Consider the following 20,863-nt stretch of genomic DNA (forward strand, 5'->3'; position numbering starts at 1 on the left):
GAGAGCTATGAATATTCAACACTGAGCTCATGTATATTCATGGCGTATAGAAAATGAGGTTGTTTGCGTTTCCTCTCCCCTCCCGGATATTTTTTTTTCCTATTTTCCGTTCCCACAATTCCTTTCCCACTTCCCGTTTTCTCAAAATTCCAGATCTTTCCTCATTTTCCTCCGTCTATCTTCTTGTGTTTGACTCCTTTGGGAGAAAAGAAATAGAATGCTTGACTTCCTGACAGCCATGACTTATTTATTAACTTATCAAATAGACATAACTTGTGTCCATTGCACAGTCTCTGGTATTTGGCATTTGGCACCAACGAATTGGGGGATAGGTCAAGGCCATGAGAAGCGAGTTCAATTCCTTGTTTTTGGTATTGCGCTCGAAAACAATAGATGACTTCTGCGAGTTTGGTCAATGCGAAAACAAAAAGTTGACTTCTGCGAGTTTGGTCAAAGCGAAAACAAAAAGTTGACTTCTGCGAGTTTGGTCAATGCGAAAACAAAAAGTTGACTTCTGCGAGTTTGGTCAATGCGAAAACAAAAAGTTGACTTCTGTGAGTTTGGTCAATTCGAAGCCAAAAGGTTGACTTCTGCGAGTTTGGTCAATGCGAAAATAATGCTGCTTCTGAATAATTGCAATAATAATATAAGAAAAAACATAAAAGATACTTTTAAAAAAAAAAAGCTTATACGAAATGTAATTGTATCAATTTGTTTGGATCAGTCATGTCATTAAGTTAGTAATAAATCTAGACCAACATCATTAAATCTGTGCAATTAATAAAATTTTTACCAATTGTTTTTGTTTAGCGCTATTTCATGCTTTTAGTTTTCTCGATACGCTTTATGATCCTGTCACTTGTCTGGACCAGTTGGGAATATGGGAGGTAGGAGGAGAAAGAAAGGGAGATCTGGGTGGAGTTGACTGCCATTGGTTTTTAAAAAAGCATTAACAAACAAAAAAAAGGGGTGGGGTGGGGAGTACAGTCAGTCGACTATAATTTCTTTCCCTTGTTCGAGATACCAAACAAAATAATTAATTACCAATAGTTAATTAACTAATTGGTTAATTGTTTTTTATTTTTCTTGTGTTGTCAGGGAAAAGAAATAATTGTGCAAAATTTCAGCTTGATCCATGATTGAGTGTGGGAGAAATAACGTGTACAAACTTTTGACCAGTGAGTTGATATAAGCTTTGTAATAACTTTAGGCCACACAGTCCATGCTCTATCGATATTAGGTAAGAGGGATTAATTATTTTAACTTGCACAGCTATGAGGAATAAGAAATGTACCTGAATCTTACTGTCTTTCTGAGACTAAGTATTTCTAAACACATTATAACCACTGGGTATCATGCTATTTAAATTTGTATTACATAAGTTTCAAGAACAAGGATTAAAATAACAAAATGTTCCTATTTGTTTAATTGTATTTATTTAGTGGTCATTAAGCCTGACAGAACAATAATTGCTTCGCTACAAAGAAATGATGTTGAAATTTGCTTATTGAACCAATACACGAGCAGCTTTTAATATCATTGTTCTGACCAGTGCCCAGCAGCCCATCGCTTGTCTAAAGAGCACATCGCCCACGTAGGCTTACAGACGCTATATCTTTCTAATCACCATTTGTCCAGTAGCACGCCCATCGCTAGCGACCCTGGCTTAAGCCTGGTCTCCATCTTGATCGCCTGGACAAGACTCTCTAAATTTAATAAACCAGTTCCCAGAGAGTTGTTGAAAATTTCATTTGTTGGAGGGGGGGGGGGGAAGAAAAAAAAAGAGAGAGAAGAAAAGGTCTGGCTGGGTTTTAATAAAGCTGTTCTCATGTTTCTAAAAGGAAGACCTTGCACACGGGATCACATATTCACAGTTTGAAAAGTATTATTCTACGGTAAAGAGAAATGTGTTATTCGAGGTGCTTGGTAAACACGTTTACAGAATTAAATGCTAGACATTAGTGGGGTTTGTGTGTGTGTGTGTGGAAAATTTCGATTCTTTTTTATTTTTTTATGAATTCCAAAAAAAATATATAAATCTAACAATAGATTTCTTTTTTTTCTTTCATTCGGACATTCCCGGAACTGAGAACTTTTGCATAAGGGATTTTTGTAACTAAGGGATTTTCATCTCCATACTAGCACCGGATTACTTAATCTGTTATGGATCCCCATCATCCAATGGTCACTGGTCAGACATTACATATCCAAGTATTCTTTAATCATACATTACAATCCCAAGTATCCGTTGGTCAGAGATTACATATTGAAGTATCCGCTGGTCAATGATTACCTATTGAAATATCTGTTGGTCAGACATTGCATATCCAAGTTTCTTTCCGATTGTATTTGTTCTCCCTAAAGTGTCTTAAAGCTGTCTTTGGCCCTTGTCTTAAGTGTTGTCCTTCATTGCCAACCATTATTTGAAGAGCTACTAACAGGTTGGTCCCACAGGGGCATGCCTACCTCATCTTGAGAAAAGCTGATTTAAAGGGGAGCGTTCGATGCTGGACATATTAGAATTGGGGGGGGGGGGGGGGGGAAAGAGTTTAAGGAATTTAAAAGAGCACAGGGGAGAGAGGGGAGGTTTCTGAAGGAAAATTTCGTGTTGCCTTTACAGAAGATTGAATGAACTTGTTCTGGGCTATGTCTGTACGTTTAAAAAAAAAAGGATGCCAGGGTCTTGATAGAGACAGAACTCTGAAAATGGTGGCACATGAGGTAGGGGGCACAGTGGAAATTCCTGACTTGATTCTTTTTATTTTTGTCTGAATTTGATGTTAATACCTATTTTTTATGGTTCTTAGTTTTAGACGTGATACTAAACGTTTAGACATGATACTAAATGTTTAGACATGATACTAAACGTTTAGACATGATACAAAATGTTTAGACATGATATTAAATGTTTAGACATGATACTAAATGTTTAGACATGATATTAAATGTTTAGACATGATACTTAATGTTTAGACGTGATACTAAACGTTTAGACATGATACTAAATGTTTAGACATGATACTAAACGTTTAGACATGATACTAAATGTTTAGACATGATATTAAATGTTTAGACATGATACTAAATGTTTAGACATGATATTAAATGTTTAGACATGATACTTAATGTTTAGACGTGATACTTAATGTTTAGACGTGATACTTAATGTTTAGACATGATACTAAATGTTTAGACATGATACTAAACGTTTAGACATGATACTTAATGTTTAGACATGATACTAAATGTTTCGGCATGATACTAAATGTTTAGACGTGATACTAAATGTATAGACGTGATACTATATGTTTAGACATGGTACTAAATGTTTAGACATGATGCTAAATGTTTAGACGTGATACCAAATGTTTAGACATGATACTAAACATTAAGACGTGATACTAAATGTTTAGACGTGATACTAAATGTTTAGACGTGATACTAAATGTTTAGACGTGATACTAAATGTTTAGACGTGATTCTGAATATTTAGACGTGACCACTTCAATCAGTAGACCCGATGATAATTGAGTGAATGTAAAGCAATTACAGCTACGTTCTAAAATAGAGATATCCATATCAGAGATCTTATCTTATCTTATAAAATACTGACGTTACTTCAAAAAAGAAGACGATTACATTCTACGCGTGTGCCTAGGTCAATCTAGTCATGCCTGATAATGAATGACTTAGATTCTTCCAAGCTATTGGTTTTCCTGGCTGACTCAGGCAACCAACTCCATGCTCTAATAGCACTAGGGAAGAAGGGGCATTTGTACAAATTTGTCCTAGCATATGGAACAAAGAATTCGCCTTTAGAGATGAGAGTGCGCATTGCAGAGCTGAATGGTGCTTGAGATGCAGAATCGGAAGAACGGCCTAATCACAGACCTATATATATATATATATATATATATAATATCTAGACTGGACATGAAGAACTTTTAACACTACAAAAAATGTCGTGAAATTAAAAAAAAAAATGAAACAAGGCATTGTTTTGTAAAGTAATTATAAGAATTTTTTTTCAACCCTAACCTATGTAATATAGTCCTATAATTTAATGTTTAGATCTAGATCGAAAAAAAAAAAAAAAAGAACTCTCGTCTCATAATTATTATTTTGCAATGTTTAGATACATAATCTAGAAAGATCTAGGTAATCAATCTGTTTAAATGTCCATAAGATGACTAAAATCAATAGACGTGAATTATTTCGATCTAGGATTTTCGAAACATTATCTCAATGGAATCTAACAGGAAATGGCTTTATTTCATGAATTTGCTTGAATATATAGTTCTGTGGTTAATACAATCTATTTCTATATAGGTCTGTGAGTTGATCAATCGCGGATTAGAACGTGTTTCCGTTTTCCAGTCTAGATATAATATATATAGGTCTGTGGGTATTTTTTGTTTTGTTTCTAGTTTATACATTTCTTTATGCAAGTGTTTTGGGCGCACAATTGACTGTTTGTATACGAAAGTGTAAATTCATTTTATTTAAGCGCAGGAAACTGCATTCATATTCACGCTTGCGCAGTAGAATGCTTTCATATTTCAGTACGCTTGCTCGGTAACATGTTTTCAACTTACTAGTAACCTCCTTCAGCACCTCTTATATGGTCCTGGACACGTATCAGGGCCTGCGACAAGCGAATACACTATTCTCTGTAAAACCTTTCCATCGCCCCATCCGTCTGAGCACACGCCCCTTCCAATTCAGCACCCCCAGACATCCTCACAATTCAATAAACAAACAAAAAAGTGAGTATTGATTTCTTCTAAACACAAATACAAACACTGACACACGAGTCCGAACATAGACACACATTCACAAATCACCCTCTAATTCGCTAATATAAAAGTCACATATTGAAGGATTAAAATACTTCAGGACAATAGAACTGTGAGATAAATACTTCAACTGGAGTTCGAATGGATTTTTACAAAGGAAGACATTTTAAAACATTAAACTAAAAGCCTGTATGTGATTCTTATAGGCATAAAGCAATAAATATATAAGTGTGGATGGACGGACGAACCAATGGATGTATGGATAGATAGCTAGATAGATAGATGGCTAGATAGATAGATAGATAGACAGACGGACAGACAGACAGACAGACAGATAGACAGATAGATAGATAGATAGATAGATAGATAGATAGATAGATAGATAGATAGATAGATAGATAGATAGATAGATAGATAGATAGATAGATAGATAAGGGTTAGAGTTAGTGTTAGTGTTGATCGTTAGTATTCAAATAGTGACTTTAACTCGTTACAGTGTTTATAGTATAAATAATGAAACTAAGATCACAGGTGGACCTTCGTCTGTTACATCAAGTAGGACCTTCGTTTATAACATTAAGTAGGACCTTTCAAACATTAAGTAGGACCCAACTTTCAAACATTAAGTTCTTCATTATTTTCTGTATTAATTTTCTTTCCTCTATTTCGTCGTCTGACAGACTGAAAAGCTTCTAGAACGCGAGAACCGTCGAACCCGTTTCCAGCCTACTAACAAATCGATGTGATTAATCTATCCATTCCTTTAACCAAAAGTCCAGTTTCACACCTGACTGTGTCTCTCAGCACGCCTGGTTAGTTCACACGTGTAGTCTGCTGGTTTTTATTTTAAGATTTAGTTTGTTTTCAAGTCAAATTAAAACACTTTTTTTTTTCTCTTAAACCTATCCACATCATATTTCTGTACCATTGGGGTATACATATATGTCAGCTGTGTAAAAGGGGAATAACTGAGGTATAAAGTCACTATGACGTAGAATAGTGACGTCAATGGATTGCGAAAAAAAGATTATTCTAAATTAAGCACAAACAGGGGGCAATAAACATATTATATTTACTTGTAATTCTCGAATAAAGGTTCTCATTCAGATAAAAGGTTACATTTTGGATAAGGTCGATGATTCCTGAATCAAACGAAAGACGATCCGATAGTGAAACGAAGCCTGATTGGGACGGATGAAAGAAAATATGTCACGGTTATTGACAAGAGGCAATATAAAATGGCGACGGATCGAGTGCTGGAGTTTAAACTGCAGTTGAAAGAGTGATTGTTTAAACTAAGTGACCCGAAACAGCTCACTCATTGATAGTCCTCGCTAGACAAGTGCGAAACATTTTCCAATATGTGCTGAACAAAGTGTGTGTGTGTATAGGGGGGTAGTATTACTTAAAGTGTTCTTTCCAGATCCACAAGTCCACGGCTAACGAGGGTGATCTGTTTCCAGCACAACGGTCTAACAAAAAGCTGGACCTAAGGAATTACTTCAAGTATCAAACCCTTCCCAAGGGTCTTATTTGCTTTCGAAGAAAAAAAGGGCTTGCCGGAGCCGTGTACGAGTTTATGAAAATACAGACTTCTTTGTTATATTTTTTTTATCTGGAAATTATAGTTAACATATTTGGAACCACTTAGTCAGGTCCACTTGGTATTATTAATAAAGTATCTTGAATTTCAAGTGTTATTCTTGAATCATGATACAGATTACAATATTTATTGTATCAGTATTGTAAAGTGGATATTTATAGATATTTTACATTAAAAACAATCAGTTCAGGTTTGCATCCAGCTTTTGTCAACATATATCGTTCAATTCAGGACTACAGATGACAATAACATCATCACAGAAGACAAAAGAAAACAATGTGATGAAGACTTGTGTCACCACCTCAGAGCTGGTGCCATACAGTTAATACAATAATTTGATATTATGAGTGGAATTAATAACACATGTATCTGGAGGTGAAGACTTTTAACCTTGAGCTAAGAAGCTATTTGATAGCAGTCATTACGAACAGTCAGTAAAAGACAGTCATTGAGGGTAGTCATTGAATAAAGTTAATGTAAGCAGTCACTATAAAGCTATTATAAAGCAGTTGAGATTTGTACAAGTTAATAAGTTACTACTACATAATTGTCAAATATTTATATAAAGGATTATTACTTATTATTCTTGGATTGTGTATCATATTTCCTATGTGGTGTTATTATTGTATATATTCAACATATTACATCAAAACTTATTTCCACATTTACGGGAGAGGTATGAACGCCCAAGAACGCATCCAAATAAAACCTACACATATCATTATAATATGAACCCAATGTCATCCAACGACCATCTAAAATAACGTGGCGACAGCTTCCAAGGACGCAGGCGTCCTGATTGAATGGTTTACAGTAGATACTACATTGGAATCACAAATGTAGAAACAGTTCACCGTATATCAGACGTAGTAGAAAGTCGGTTATAATCTTAAGTTCAGTTATTTTAAAGACAAATTTCTAAACATCTTGAAATGTACTCGGGGATCACCCAGTGCTCGACCAAACTGTGGGTGAGCCTTCTGATCCGTACCATTATGGAGTTGTCCAGAGTTGAAGTTTGGACATTTTGCACGACATTTTGGGGCCTCTGCACATTTGCAACACACTTGGAGTAATACAACAAGTAATTTGTTTTAAAATGTTTGTTTTAAAAGAATGTCAAACATATGAATATAATTATTCTCATACGCTAATTCCCCCCCCATCCCACCTCTAAAACTTTTTTTTTAATTAAAAAAAGCATTTGTTCATATGGTCTCTAAGGAATTTGCTTTAAGATTTAAGTACCAAATCAACAAAACAGAGTTTTAGAGAGATGTCTAGATATATATGAAACCTCAGCCATGATTTGAGTAGGTAAATGTCTAGTCCGCCACTAGGTCGTATTTAGGACTTAATGACTTCTATCCGGGCTTAGTTGAATGGTCATAGCCACTCCTTGAGTGCTGACCGGAAAGAGATTATGAAAGAAGGTGAGTTCGTGTATGTGTGTGTGTGGGGGGGGGGACACAAACAGTGACTGTTCTTCTTGCCCGTAAAGTCCAGCCACTAAAAAGTTATGTGTAATTCCAGTCCAGCTTGCTAAGCCCCAGGGTTTGCCCAGGCCAGGTCACTCTAAGCAGTGGTTAAGTCTGGTCGTTTGAGCAGACCAGTTATTGCAAGGACAAGACAGGCACTCGCCCACCCCCTTCTTTTCCCCAATTTTTTCCTCAATCCTCCTTTTTTTTCCCTACATTTTCTTTCTTACTTTCTCCTTTTCCCAGAGGTCATCTCCCCTTTCGCAACCTAGTAGCATTGGTCACGCGTTGGTCAGTATTGATCGAAGGGAAAACTGCGTGGTCAAAGGATGCATTTAACGTTTGGGTTGGAAAGAGATATCGCAAAAGGAAAAAAAAAAGGAAAAGCAAGGGAAGGGGCGGGAAGCAGGAGACAATGTCATTAATTGATTGGAACAAGTAAGTCTGTGCTTAATGTCACATGATCGTCACGTGGTAATAGGTTCTATGAAGGAAAAAAAAAAAGAAAGCATTGCTTCAACTAGTCCAAGAACAGCCCGCAGTTAAACCGCTCGCGTTAAAATATTGGAAGAAAATTGTGTTCAAGCATTAAATCCTTTTAGCCCGATACAGAGTTCTATAAATAGCAACAAACCAGATGCAGAGTTCTAAAAATAGCAACAATCTTTAAATATATTTATTTTTGTTTTCTTGTGTCGAAACTCTTTCTAAACCACTAATTCAACTGTGATGAACTGAGAGACAAAGACAAAGAGACAAGACACACAGTGATATAAAGACGGATTCGTGACCAGTCTCATTTGGTGAATCATCAAAAAACAAAACAAAAAACTATAGTGAACATGAGCATTTCATTTCACAATTCTAAACATAGGTCTACGTTGTTGTTGTTTTTATTTCTATTGCATAAATAGTTTGAATAAAAACAAACAATATTATATTTTCTAATTATTTTCAATACACCTGTCAACAACAAAAAAATGTACATTTGAAACCCAAGAATAAATTGATCTATGCAAACGTCTACAATGTAGATGTGTGTCTACTTTCAACGTGGCCTACATGTCGTGGCTTAGAAGTGAAGCACGTAGATCGGAGTTAACTAACAATCGGAGTTAACTAACAATCGGAGTTAACTAACAATCGGAGTTAACTAACAATCGGAGTTAACTAACAATCGGAGTTAGAGAGTCTACCAAGCACTTACAGTGCCATCTCGGCAGACGCTGTCCTTTGTTTTACTGCCACGATGCAGCTAAGTAAATTATGCAGGATGGATTGATTTGAATTGCCAGTTTCTAGGGAGTAGGCGGGCAACCATCCACTTTTTTAAATAGTTTTGACCAAGAAAGCAACTTAATCTCTACTTGTAGTAACTGCAGCAGTAAAATAAAATAGATGTTTCATTCTCAGACCGTCTCTCTCTGGTACAACTGCAATCTTCGGTAACAGTTTGGATCAGTTGAACTGCATTCCATTTTATCTAAACTACTCGCACTACGTGCAGTGCTAACATGTTTCTATTCAACATTTTTGTTCTATCACCCAAAGCCTCCGCCGCCTCCCCAAACGCCTCAGTTCATCCGTCTATTGATAATAGTAATATCCTTGATAATGTAAGGAGTCATTGCCAAGTGAAATCTCGTAGAATGTTCTCGTCCCACGAGAACGAGTTCAAATTTCTTCGATGCATGTGAGCGCTTTTTTTTTTTTTTTAGTTTTCAAACCAAATCAATACTACGACTATGAGTGAGTACTGACTCAGGACTAGTGCTCACTATCACGCCCCCCCCTTTCTCCTACGGTTTTCTTTTTCTATCCCTCGTCAGCGGAATAGGGCCAGGATTTATCGCCTATAAAATGTTTATAGGCCCGAGTTACTTCTCTTGGACACGCCTCTGGAGTACGTAATGGGGGAGGGGGGTAAGGGAGGCAAGTCAGGACTATACACTGGAGAGAGAGAGGGAGAGAGAGAGAGAGAGAGAGAGAGAGAGAGAGAGAGAGAGAAAGGGCATGGCGCTGAGGTTAACCGTGTTGAGTTAGTTCTATTCGTCTTCATCTTATAACCAAGTCAAACTGTGTTCGAGTGAGCAGTCTCACGTGTCCGCTTGTTGGTCAGTGTTCATGTCCTCAATTTGGCCCTACCCTGTATACACAAGGGCAATAAAGCAAGTGGGCTTTTATTTCTTTTTTTTTTCAAAGAAGACCTTTTAAAATCTTTACTTCCCAGTGGTCTTCCATTAAGGATTTCTTTCTTTTTTTTTCCACTATACATTTCAGTCATACATGACATACGCTGCTTTCCGTAAAGGGGAAACATAATTCGCCCAGACTACACTACGATATAGAAATGCGCTCTTTCTGCAACGCAGCCCACCGAGATTAATAGTTATGGAAGTCCTGAACACTTGAATATGTGGGAAGTTTAGACCAATAGCTCGATGACAGGACACAGGTCTTGAAGTCCCATGACAACGAGTTATTGGTCTAAACTGCCCACAAGTTGCTACGTGGCGGGTCAGTGTTCTATAACGACTGGTCTCGAGCCCACTCCGTAAGAAATTGAATGTCATTGAATCGAAATCACGCTGTGGCCACCTTTTGGTCGCCATCGCCCGGGAAGTACCGAGGACATGCCGAGATCAAACGACACTCTTAGAAGCGAAAGGAGAAGAGAGACAATTGTTTCCGTTTCTCGATGTTGCACTGTTAAAGTTTTCTGCCTCATCTCAAGACCTTACAAAAGTGTCTTTAGCTATACAGATGTCTCAAATAGCACGACTTTAGCATGCAAACCGATTTCAATTCAATTACATTTGGTGGAGAATATCGGGGGAGGGGTAGAAAGGGGAAGTGTTGAGAAGTTTCGAGTTGGGAGGTTGCTGTTTCGAGTTGGGAGGTGGCTGTTTCGAGTTGGGAGGTGGCTTTTTTAAGTTGGGAGGTGGCTGTTTCGAGTTCGGAGGTGGCTGTTTCGAGTTCGGAGGTGGCTGTTTCGAGTTGGAGGGGTGGTTGTTTCGAGTTCGGAGGTGGCTGTTTCGAGTTCGGAGGTGGCTGTTTCGAGTTCGGAGGTGGCTGTTTCGAGTTGGAGGGGTGGTTGTTTCGAGTTGGAGGGGTGGTTGTTTCGAGTTGGAGGGGTGGTTGTTTCGGGTTGGGAGGTGGCTTTTTTAAGTTGGGAGGTGGCTGTTTCGAGTTCGGAGGTGGCTGTTTCGAGTTCGGAGGTGGCTGTTTCGAGTTCGGAGGTGGCTGTTTCGAGTTCGGAGGTGGCTGTTTCGAGTTTGAGGGGTGGTTGTTTCGAGTTGGAGGGGTGGTTGTTTCGAGTTGGAGGGGTGGTTGTTTCGAGTTCGGAGGTGGCTGTTTCGAGTTCGGAGGTGGCTGTTTCGAGTTGGAGGGGTGGTTGTTTCGAGTTGGAGGGGTGGTTGTTTCGAGTTGGAGGGGTGATTGTTTCGAGTTGGGAGGTGGCTTTTTTAAGTTGGGAGGTGGCTGTTTCGATTTCGGAGGTGGCTGTTTCGAGTTGGAGGGGTGGTTGTTTTGAGTTGGAGGGGTGGTTGTTCCTAGTTGAAAGGTGGCTATTTCGAGTTGGGAGGTGGCTGTTTCGAGATCGGGGTGGTTGTTTTTGAGTAGAGTATGGTTGTTTAGAGTTTGGGGTGGTTGTTTGGAGTTGGGGTGGTTGTTTAGAGTAGAGGATGGTTGTTTAGACCTGGGTGTGTTTGTTTCGAGTTGGTGGTGGTTGTTTTGAGTTGGTGGTGGTTGTTTCGAGTTGGTGGTGGTTGTTTTGAGTTGGTGGTGGTTGTTTCGAGTTGAGGGTGGTTGTTTTGAGTTGGATGGATGGTTGTTTCGAGTTGGGAGGTGGCTGTTTTGAGTTAGGGGGTAGATGTTTCGAGTTGGAGAGGTTGCTGTTTTGAGTTAAAGTTATTCAAGTTATTTGAAGTTGTATTAGTTAAGATATATTACACATACAACAGTTTAGTTGTCTACCAGCAGTTTGGTGCTACAAGACAGCGACAGGTAACAACAACAACAACACACACAGACACACACTCAATGCCAAAAAAAAGTTAGAACATATATTTGGATTCTTGACCCTAGACCTACTTATCTCCGCTCCAAAACTAAATACCCAATTACTTCTATAAGTTCTGCCACTGACACTTCTATGTAATACGACTGATATGTCTGTCATAATGGATTGTTTCTATATAAAGACATCCCTACGACAGACTGATGTGTTAACAATTTTTTAAAAGTTACCTCCAACTCAAAAGTTAAATATCCGTCCTTGAAATGGAAAAATAAAATCCATTCCAGTTTCTATTTGTGTGTAATTAAAGATTTGCATTAAACTGGGACTTCATTTGTTTGATCTCCTTAAGAGATGGAACATGATACTTGGTCAAGGTGGACAAACAGGAAGGAAGAGAGAGAGAGAGAGTGAGAGAGAGAGAGAGAGAGAGGGGCGGGGGGTCTATGTCATCATAATTTTTCGTTTGACTTTTTTCGAGATCCCCTTCCTGAGACAAATGACTTTATCCGTCTCTCACTCTTCGTTGCAGCCATAGTGAGAAGAACAGTCTCACTAGTTTTAGTGAATTTATACATCAGGGAAACAGTTTTCATTGGGGAAGTGTAGCGATAACATAAACACTAACGTAATAGAGAGTCAGAGAGAGAGTCAGAGAGAGAGAGAGAGAGAGGGAGAGAAGGAAAGAGCAGTTGAAAACGAAGAAATAAAATAAGTGGAGATAGACAGGAAAGAGCCGAAAAGGAGAGAGAGAGAGAGTGAGATGGCCGACTCACTGGTCATCAACAAGTCCCCGAAGTCTGGCCTCTGGTAAGGAACAAATTAAAAAGATAATTTGGAGACCGCGTGCTTGTACAGGCTGGAGGCTACGTTATGGCAGAGACAAGGGGGGGGGGGGGGAACACTTGGGAGAGTGGGGGAGCTGGGGGAGATGGTGATGGTATAATTGGTGGAAGGTGGAGGCCGAGAGGTGCTGACTGGAAGTGTTGTCAATATGTTTAGGGCCGGCTTTAAAGTAATGTCCCTGTGGCTCAGTGTCTTTTAAATGTGTGTCAGTGTGGAGAGAGGGGGGGGGGGTGTGAATACGATAGAGAGATGGAACTACATAATCAATACGAGAATACATATGATAAGATAGAAAACTATGGAAGGAAGATAGTGTAGATAGACAAATGATTTAATGGGGGAAAAAAGTTATTTAGAAAACAAAATCAAGCTTGCGCGTTTAAATGCTATGGCATGTGTAATTTGGCAGTTCCCATTGAGAGGGTTTCGTAACGTTCCGCCTTTGCATCCAAGGGGTTTGGAGACACTTTGTGATCTCCAGTGTTATAGGGGTCTCATCAGCCTCGACGGCCTCGTAGTCCTGTGTGGTCGCATACTTTACAGACCCTTCAATCTGGGCCTGGAGAAAAGTCCCCCCCCACCCCCCCACCCCCACCGCCAAAAAAAAAAAAGTCACTTAAAAAAAAAACAAAGTTTTCCCTAGTCAATGGATCGATTAAAGGCTTCAAATTCTCTCTGTTATTTTAAATTCTCATAAGGCTTAATTTTTTTAAAAATAGATTTTAAACCAATGAACTGTTCTGGAATACTCACCATTTGAATCTTGTATATAAAAATAAACCATTCAGAAGTTCCAGACGGAGGAGAGAGTCAAACCATAAACAATTATTGGAATGATGCACAGACGCAAGTGAGCCAGGAGGTCGGATAGATCGCAATCAGAGAACAGTTTTTGACATTCGTTTAGCTAGCATTGCCACAGTGCCATTAACACACACACACACACACATACTTACATACATACTTGCATACATACATACATATATATTGTGTGTGTGTGTGTATCTACCTACTTAAAGTGTAGATATAAATATGCATATGCTGAATGTCTGGCAGATGAAATGAATGTCATGTATGCAAATTGATCTAGTGTTTAAAAAAACGAAACTTTAAAATCAAAACATCAACAATAATAAATTAATTTACGAAACAATATTGACATATTTGGATCCTATTTTTTTTTATTTGGTCTATCTAAATTTAAGCATAAATTTACATATTTAAACAAACGACATTAAGAAAATAAAAATATTGTTCATTTTTTATGTATGTTCCAAACCTTCTCACAACTTACTATTTAAACACAAAACTGTTTTTATGTTTTTGTTTTCAATCTGTAGTAAGAATGACATATAGACCTATTTCTCAATATTCGGATATAGTTATAACGTGGTTGAAATGCTTGAAATTGTGTTGGTTGACAGTTTTCCCGCCCTCTGGCTCGCCTCCAAAGAGATGGAAATCAACCGGCTGATCAACTCGAGATATCTCCACAAATATTATTCTTATAAATAGACCAGAATGGTGAATATGTATGAGTTATTATACTTGACATAATTTAGAAAGAGAGAGAGAGAGACAGAAAGAGAGAGAAAGTGAGAGAGAGAGGGACTGAGAGATGGAGGAAGAGAGGATTACATATTTTTATTTGCATTTATTTGGCGCATTAGCATGTACACGTCAGAACTTTTAGGCGAGTGACAACATGAGCGTCTGTGTGTGTGTGTGTCTCTCTGTGTGTGTGTGTTGCTGTTGTAGAAGTGCGAGGATCAACGAGAGGAACATTTCTGAAGCGACATCCGTATATCACTTGCTTGTGATCAACTGGTGAATATCAGTCATCGGGAGGAGGGAGGAACAAGTTTCGGAAAGGGGGGGGGGGAAGTTAAGGGTGCACTCTTCGGTTTCATGTCTGAGGAATCGATCTGCAGCCCCTGGAAATTAGGGAGATAAAAGTTGAAAGTGATTGACACCTGAATACAGGACTTAGCCCATGTACAACAACACATACCACATACACTCACCACACACCACATAGACTCACCGAACACCCCATAGACTCACCGAACACCACATAGACTCACCGAACACCCCATAGACTCACCGAGCACCACATAAACTCACCGAACACCCCATAGACTCACCGAACACCCCATAGAGTCACCGAACACCACATAGACTCACCGAACACCACATAGACTCACTGCACACAACATAGACTCACCGCACACCACATAGACTCACCAAACACTACACAGACTCACCACACACCACATAGACTCACCAAACACTAAATAGACTCACCACATACCACATAGACTCACCAAACACTACACAGACTCACAACACACCACATAGACTCACCAAACACTAAATAGACTCACCGCACACCACAGACTCACCGCACACCACATAGACTCACTGCACACAACATAGATTCACCACACACCACATAGACTCACCACACACCACAGACTTATCCCACGTACAACACCAGACACCACATAGACTCACCATTGCACTTGATTAACTTGACCACTCCCTACGTTCCATCAGAAAGAGAACTCCCACCTTCAGGCCTAATCCTCTTGGACTAAGTCAGGGAACGGCGGCGGGCAGGATTCGAACCCGGGGTCTTTTCTGATGACAGCACTAGACGAAAACCCCACGACCAGAGAACAGTTCACGCCCCAGTCTCCATTGTATTTTTCTCAAGAATTCACTTCATCAAGATGTCACCCTGACATGTTGTGTTTTGATTGAAACGTTTCAGTTCTCTTGTCTGCACATCCCCAACGCCCCCCTCTCTTGTTCACAATTCACTTGAGACAGTCACTTCTAGATCTTTCTTTTTTTCTACAATTTAAATACATCTTTAGAAACATTGAGACACGAGACCGAGGACGACTACTGCGTCATTGGGGAAATTCGAGACTTTTGCTGACCAACCAATGGACGTAAGGCGCGCACGACGCAATATTTTGTTTCTAATTGCTTTTATACAGGCATCTTTCATGCTTATTGCATGCTCGCTATGGGCCTAATGGACCTCATTTACCAATCGTAAACGAACAACATTTAGCCACGTGGTTCTCTATCTCTTCTATACAAATTACGTAATCCATAAAGGCTGTCACGTGATACATTTTGAGGTTGAATGAGGTTCATTGTGAACCAGTTGGGGGGGGGGGAGGTTTCCGTAATGCCTTAAGCAGCAATTAGGACTCTTCTCGAGTTGGGATTCGAACTCATGCCCCCCTTGTTAGACAAGATGTTTTTGGCCTCTCCGCCACACATCACAAAGATTCAGAATTTGGGTCGAGCTAAAAGGTAGAACCCAACAGAAAAATTTTGGTCATAAAAGTCTAAAAGTACTAAAGCCCTATTAAGCAGAATGTTTTTTTGCTGTGTACACTGTTTATCAAGGGGGGAGGGGGAAGTTGGGGGGGGGGGGGAGGGTAGCACGGTCATACAGTTTTTAACACCTTTTTTTTCTCACGGGCGACAGGTTAGGAGGGGGAGGGGGTCTACTGGTTGAATCGGCTATGGGTGATATCGAATCGCACCTAGACTTTCGATACCGCTCGACCATGTAATCGTAATATGCCCCATTCACTCTAAGTGACTTCTTTCATGGAACGGGGGACAATACACTGTGAAAGCTAAAAGAAAAAAAAAGGGAGGGGGGGGGGGCAAATTATTCGTCGCAAACATTTTTTTTCCTTTCTGAAAGGTGCCCCATTCATTCACGAAGCTTAATATGGAAGACTAAACAAAAAGTATTGAAATAGGGAGCGTATGTAAAGTGGGGGTGGGGGGGGGTCGCGGGGTATTGTAAGGATATACCTGGTCAATAGAATGAATATATTACTCTAATGCGCTACCGTGGGAGAAATAGGAACTCAGCAAGGTTATGAGTGCAAATTGATAGATTGATTCAGGAGTACAGACAGCTACGATTCTTCCTAACGGTAACTTCTGCTCTAGACAACGATATCTTTTCATGTACATTTCATATCTGACTTTGAAAAACTGTTTTGAAGAGAGTTTGTTAGAGTATTCATATTAAAAAAAACTGGCCGAAAAATACAAGAAATTCAGAAATTTAAATCTGTGTGTTAACATTTTTAATGGAAAGAATGACACTGCAAAAGTTAAATGAAACGACACCTTTTAAAAACGAATGACACTAAATAAATGACATGGAAATGACACCTTTTGAAGAGAAAGACAATAAACAAGTCCAATGAAACGACACTTTTATGTAGAGAATAAAATAACATTAGATAAATGGGAAAGACAATTTTCGAATGAGTTCGAAAATGCAAATAAAAGTGTGTGTGTGTGTTTCCCCACTATAGACACATGTGTGAGAGGTAAGGGTCAATGCACTGACATTGAATAAGCCTGCAATGTACCCGAAGCCTGCTTTATCTCAGCGTGACTGTTTGATAAGTTCGAACATTCTAATTCGAGGATTAGACTTATCAAATAGTCTACTGATTTCGTTTTTCTAGCTCTCGCGAGATCTACTTAGTCTGCCCACTTCTAGTCGGATAGTTCGAACTTTCCAAGGTTCTAAACCTGTAGCGGGAGGCCCATGTAAATGCCGAGTAACACCAGACAGAGTTGTCTAGGCTTGACTAATTATCTGTGTTTGTGCGTAGAAATGATAATGACTAGACTGTATGATGAATGTTTCCAAATGATGTGGTTAATGCTGTTGTAAGTAGCTTTGACAAAAATAATTGCTGTCCTGATGAGTGTCTCACAGACCAGTGTCATATTGTTATAACCCTTCCATGCAGTAGGTGCGCTCTCCTAGAGACTAGACTAAGAAAGACATTTAGACATAACAGAAGACGACGAAGTTCCGTCAAGTCTAGACCTTAGGAAGAGGCTGTGTTCAAGGCAGTCATCGTTATTAAGTGTTTGGGGTGTCCCGTGAATAAACATCTATCTTCACTCAGCCGCCTTCCTGTTCATTTATTACACTAGAAAAAAAAAATATAGTTACGATGTAGTCAGACTTCACTTTATCAAGAGAGTTTCATATAACTGTTTCTATTACGAAGTCTCTTGCTTTGGTTAAAGACTGACCGCCCCCCCCCACCCCAACTGGGTGAACACTAGAAGACTTACCTTGCCGTACTGTGAGAAATATTTCTTGCAGTCCTCTATGGTTGTGGTGGAGGACAGCCCGCCTATAAAGATTTTTTTCGTCTTGGTCACCAACTGCAAAGAAACAAAGACAGACAGAGCGTTAAGAGCATTCCAGAAGGTCACTCTGGTGATCATTTGTGTGGGTCAGTCATAGGCTACATGTGGAAACGTCAAACGCTCACTCTAATGGTCATTCGTGTGGGCCAGTCCAATCGAGACCAATCGTTATGGAAGGCCCGAACGCTGACCTGCAACGTCACAACCTGTGGACTGTTTAGACCAATAGCTCATTGCCACGTCACATGTCAGTGTTTAGGCCTTCGGTAACGAATGGTCTCGGTCTAATGGTCACTCTGATGGTCATTTGTGCAGGTCAGCCTTTTGGTCATTGATAGACACTCGACTGGGTCAGTCCTATGGTCAAGTGGTCACTCGGATACTTCTGTGGACCATGCATATTGTCCCTCGGACATTCGTGAGGGCCATTCACTCTCATTTGGATCCATGGTGGACAGTCATCTGGTCTTTTTGATTGCCATTCAATTGCACTATTCAAGAAATCTAGAGACTTCCAGAAAGTATTTACAAGGAATCAGACACACATAGGTCGCGTCATTCAGTTAAGTCGTATTGGAACATACAGTGGACTTGTTTGTAAAAATGAAAAGTTACATTTCGATCTTTGTCGGACCACTCCAATAATTCTACAGCTCTATCCTCACACAGTAGCTGAATGTCGACAGCAAGCGTCTGACTACAACAGACTTCAATAGAATGGTTTATGTTCAGCTCTGTATCGATTTTACTTACGACGTACGTCTTCAGCAGACGTGAAAAGATCTCCCACGTGACTTCCGGCTGACCATTAGAGGTTTACTTTGAGATTAATTAGAAGAAAATTGCCAGAAGGCGGGAAAATGTAGATTTTCGTTTAGGTTGTGAATTGGGATATAATTTGTTGTTTAAAGTAGGTCATATTGTTTAATTATTACATTTGTGTCTATCTATCTATCTATTCTATCTATCTATCTATCTATCTATCTATCTATCTATCTATCTATCTATCTATCTATCTATCTATCTATCTATCTATCTATCTGTCCGTCCACCCGTCTGTCCGTTCGTCCACCCATTCATCCAACCATCTATCTATCTATCTATCTATCTATCTATCTATCTATCTATCTATCTATCTATCTATCTTATCTATCTATCTGTCTGTCTGTCTGTCTGTCTGTCTCGGTATCCTCTTTCTTTCGGTATATTTCTCTGCTCTAATTATCTCTTTTATTTATTCTAATCGTTTTGTTTCTTGGTCCCATGTCTCCCTAGACCTAAAAAGTATTTAGTAAAATATAAGACCTCTACTTCCTGAGACCGATATGCTTCTCATTGTTTCAACCTTGTCTCACTAATGACTGGTTTTGTTTTTTTCTTCTATTCCCCCTTCGTTCGAAGCGGCTACTCTAGTAAAAGTCAAGATGGATACATGTACAAGGCGAGGGCGGAGACCAAGTCGATGTTGACAGAGTGTAGTAGGGAGTATGCCAGAGATGGGGTGCTACATTAGGTTTTATTGCTCTGCAAGGGCGGGGGGGGGGGGGGGGAACGATGTATGTTGGAGAGCGTGCAAACTCGGGGTGTGATGATTGCTAGTGTGACAGGATTTTAGTACCTGAGAGGAAGTGGGAGTGTACGGAGAGTATGAGAGTGAGAAAGAGAGAGAAGAGTGAGAGTGTGTGTGAAAGAGAGAGAGAGAGAGAGAGAGAGCGAGAGAGAGAGAGAGAGAGAGAGAAGTGGAAAACGAGCCAGTCTAATCAAGTAGTTCTCACTAATTGCCCGTGAGAGCGCTAACACTTCACATTTTCTTTAGGCAACATAAATACATGTTCCTGCGGGAGCCTGGCCTACGTCTCACGGCCACTCACCACCTCAATTACATCACACGTAGATACACGTATGCAACTAGACACACACACACACACACACTCCAAAACACTTTTTCCTATACACGGGACAGAAAAAGTAGAGGTAGGAGGAAGGGGAGAGTATTTTAAATGAATGATGTCAGAATAATTTCTCTAAGTTATCACTCTTTGTTTACCTTGGTTACGCCTATCAGAAAGACAAATGGCGCTCCAGCATTAATGGCACTTCTTTAAAATACGCCAACTTTAAAAAAAAAATACAAAAAGAAGCGTCATAGCAAAGATCTAATTGCTTCCATTCTGATACCCGTACACTGTAAAATGTGAGAGGCTTTAAATACTAGAGTCTTAAAAACACAAAATGTAACATACTCTACCGAAACTTAGTATTTGACCCAGGGGAAGTTAACTTGAAGAGAAATAAATTTATAGTGCCTTTAACGCACATGACGTAAACACACACACACACACACACACACACACAAGCCCAGACATTAACTAACAGAGCCACTGACGTAACGCATAAACTATGGCACATTGATGAAGTAATCTGTGGCAATATTTGAGGACAATATATTTTGGTTCAAAAGAAAACTGTTCATTTCAAAGTTGGGTAGGCTCGTGACAGATGTGGCTTGGTAAATAGTGCTCTCCCTTAGCCTATCTCACTCTTTTATATCTCTCTCTCTTTCTTCCACTTCACTCTCTCTCTCTATTTTATTATCTCTTGTTTCTTCGTCCTCATTTCTCTCTCTTTCGTACCCCCCTCTCTCTCTCACCTTTTCTTTCTTTTCATTTTTCTCTTTTTCTCTCTCCAGTCTCTTTTTTTCTTTCTCTCTCTCTCTTTTCTTTTTTCTTTCTCTTGTTCTTTATTTTTTCTCTTCCAATTACTTTCTCTTTTTCTCTCTCCCCCCCCTCTCTCGCTCTTTTTTTTCTTTTCTTGGCCACTGTCTTCCCTCTCATAGTCCCTCCTTCTCTCTCTCTCTCAATCTGTCTGTCAGTTTTCCTCACTATATCATTTATATCTATTT

General features: G+C 39.4%; 1 protein-coding gene across 7 annotated transcripts in view; it reads right to left on the reverse strand.

The window, feature by feature from the left end:
- The window catches only part of LOC106061348 (RNA-binding protein Musashi homolog 2-like), a 291,717-nt gene that overhangs the window by 67,397 nt on the left and 203,457 nt on the right, over positions 1-20,863 (reverse strand). For all 7 annotated transcript variants that reach the window (XR_008773920.1, XM_056005718.1, XM_056005716.1 and 4 more), the window contains exon 6: positions 17,884-17,976. Coding sequence is in view for 6 of the 7 variants with exons in the window: in XM_056005718.1 (XP_055861693.1) it covers positions 17,884-17,976 (93 nt within the window). In the remaining variant the exon portion in view is untranslated. The remainder of the gene's footprint in view (positions 1-17,883; positions 17,977-20,863) is intronic.

This window comes from Biomphalaria glabrata, chromosome 12 (assembly GCF_947242115.1).
Source record: "Biomphalaria glabrata chromosome 12, xgBioGlab47.1, whole genome shotgun sequence".
NCBI classification, from domain to species: Eukaryota; Metazoa; Mollusca; class Gastropoda; family Planorbidae; genus Biomphalaria; species Biomphalaria glabrata.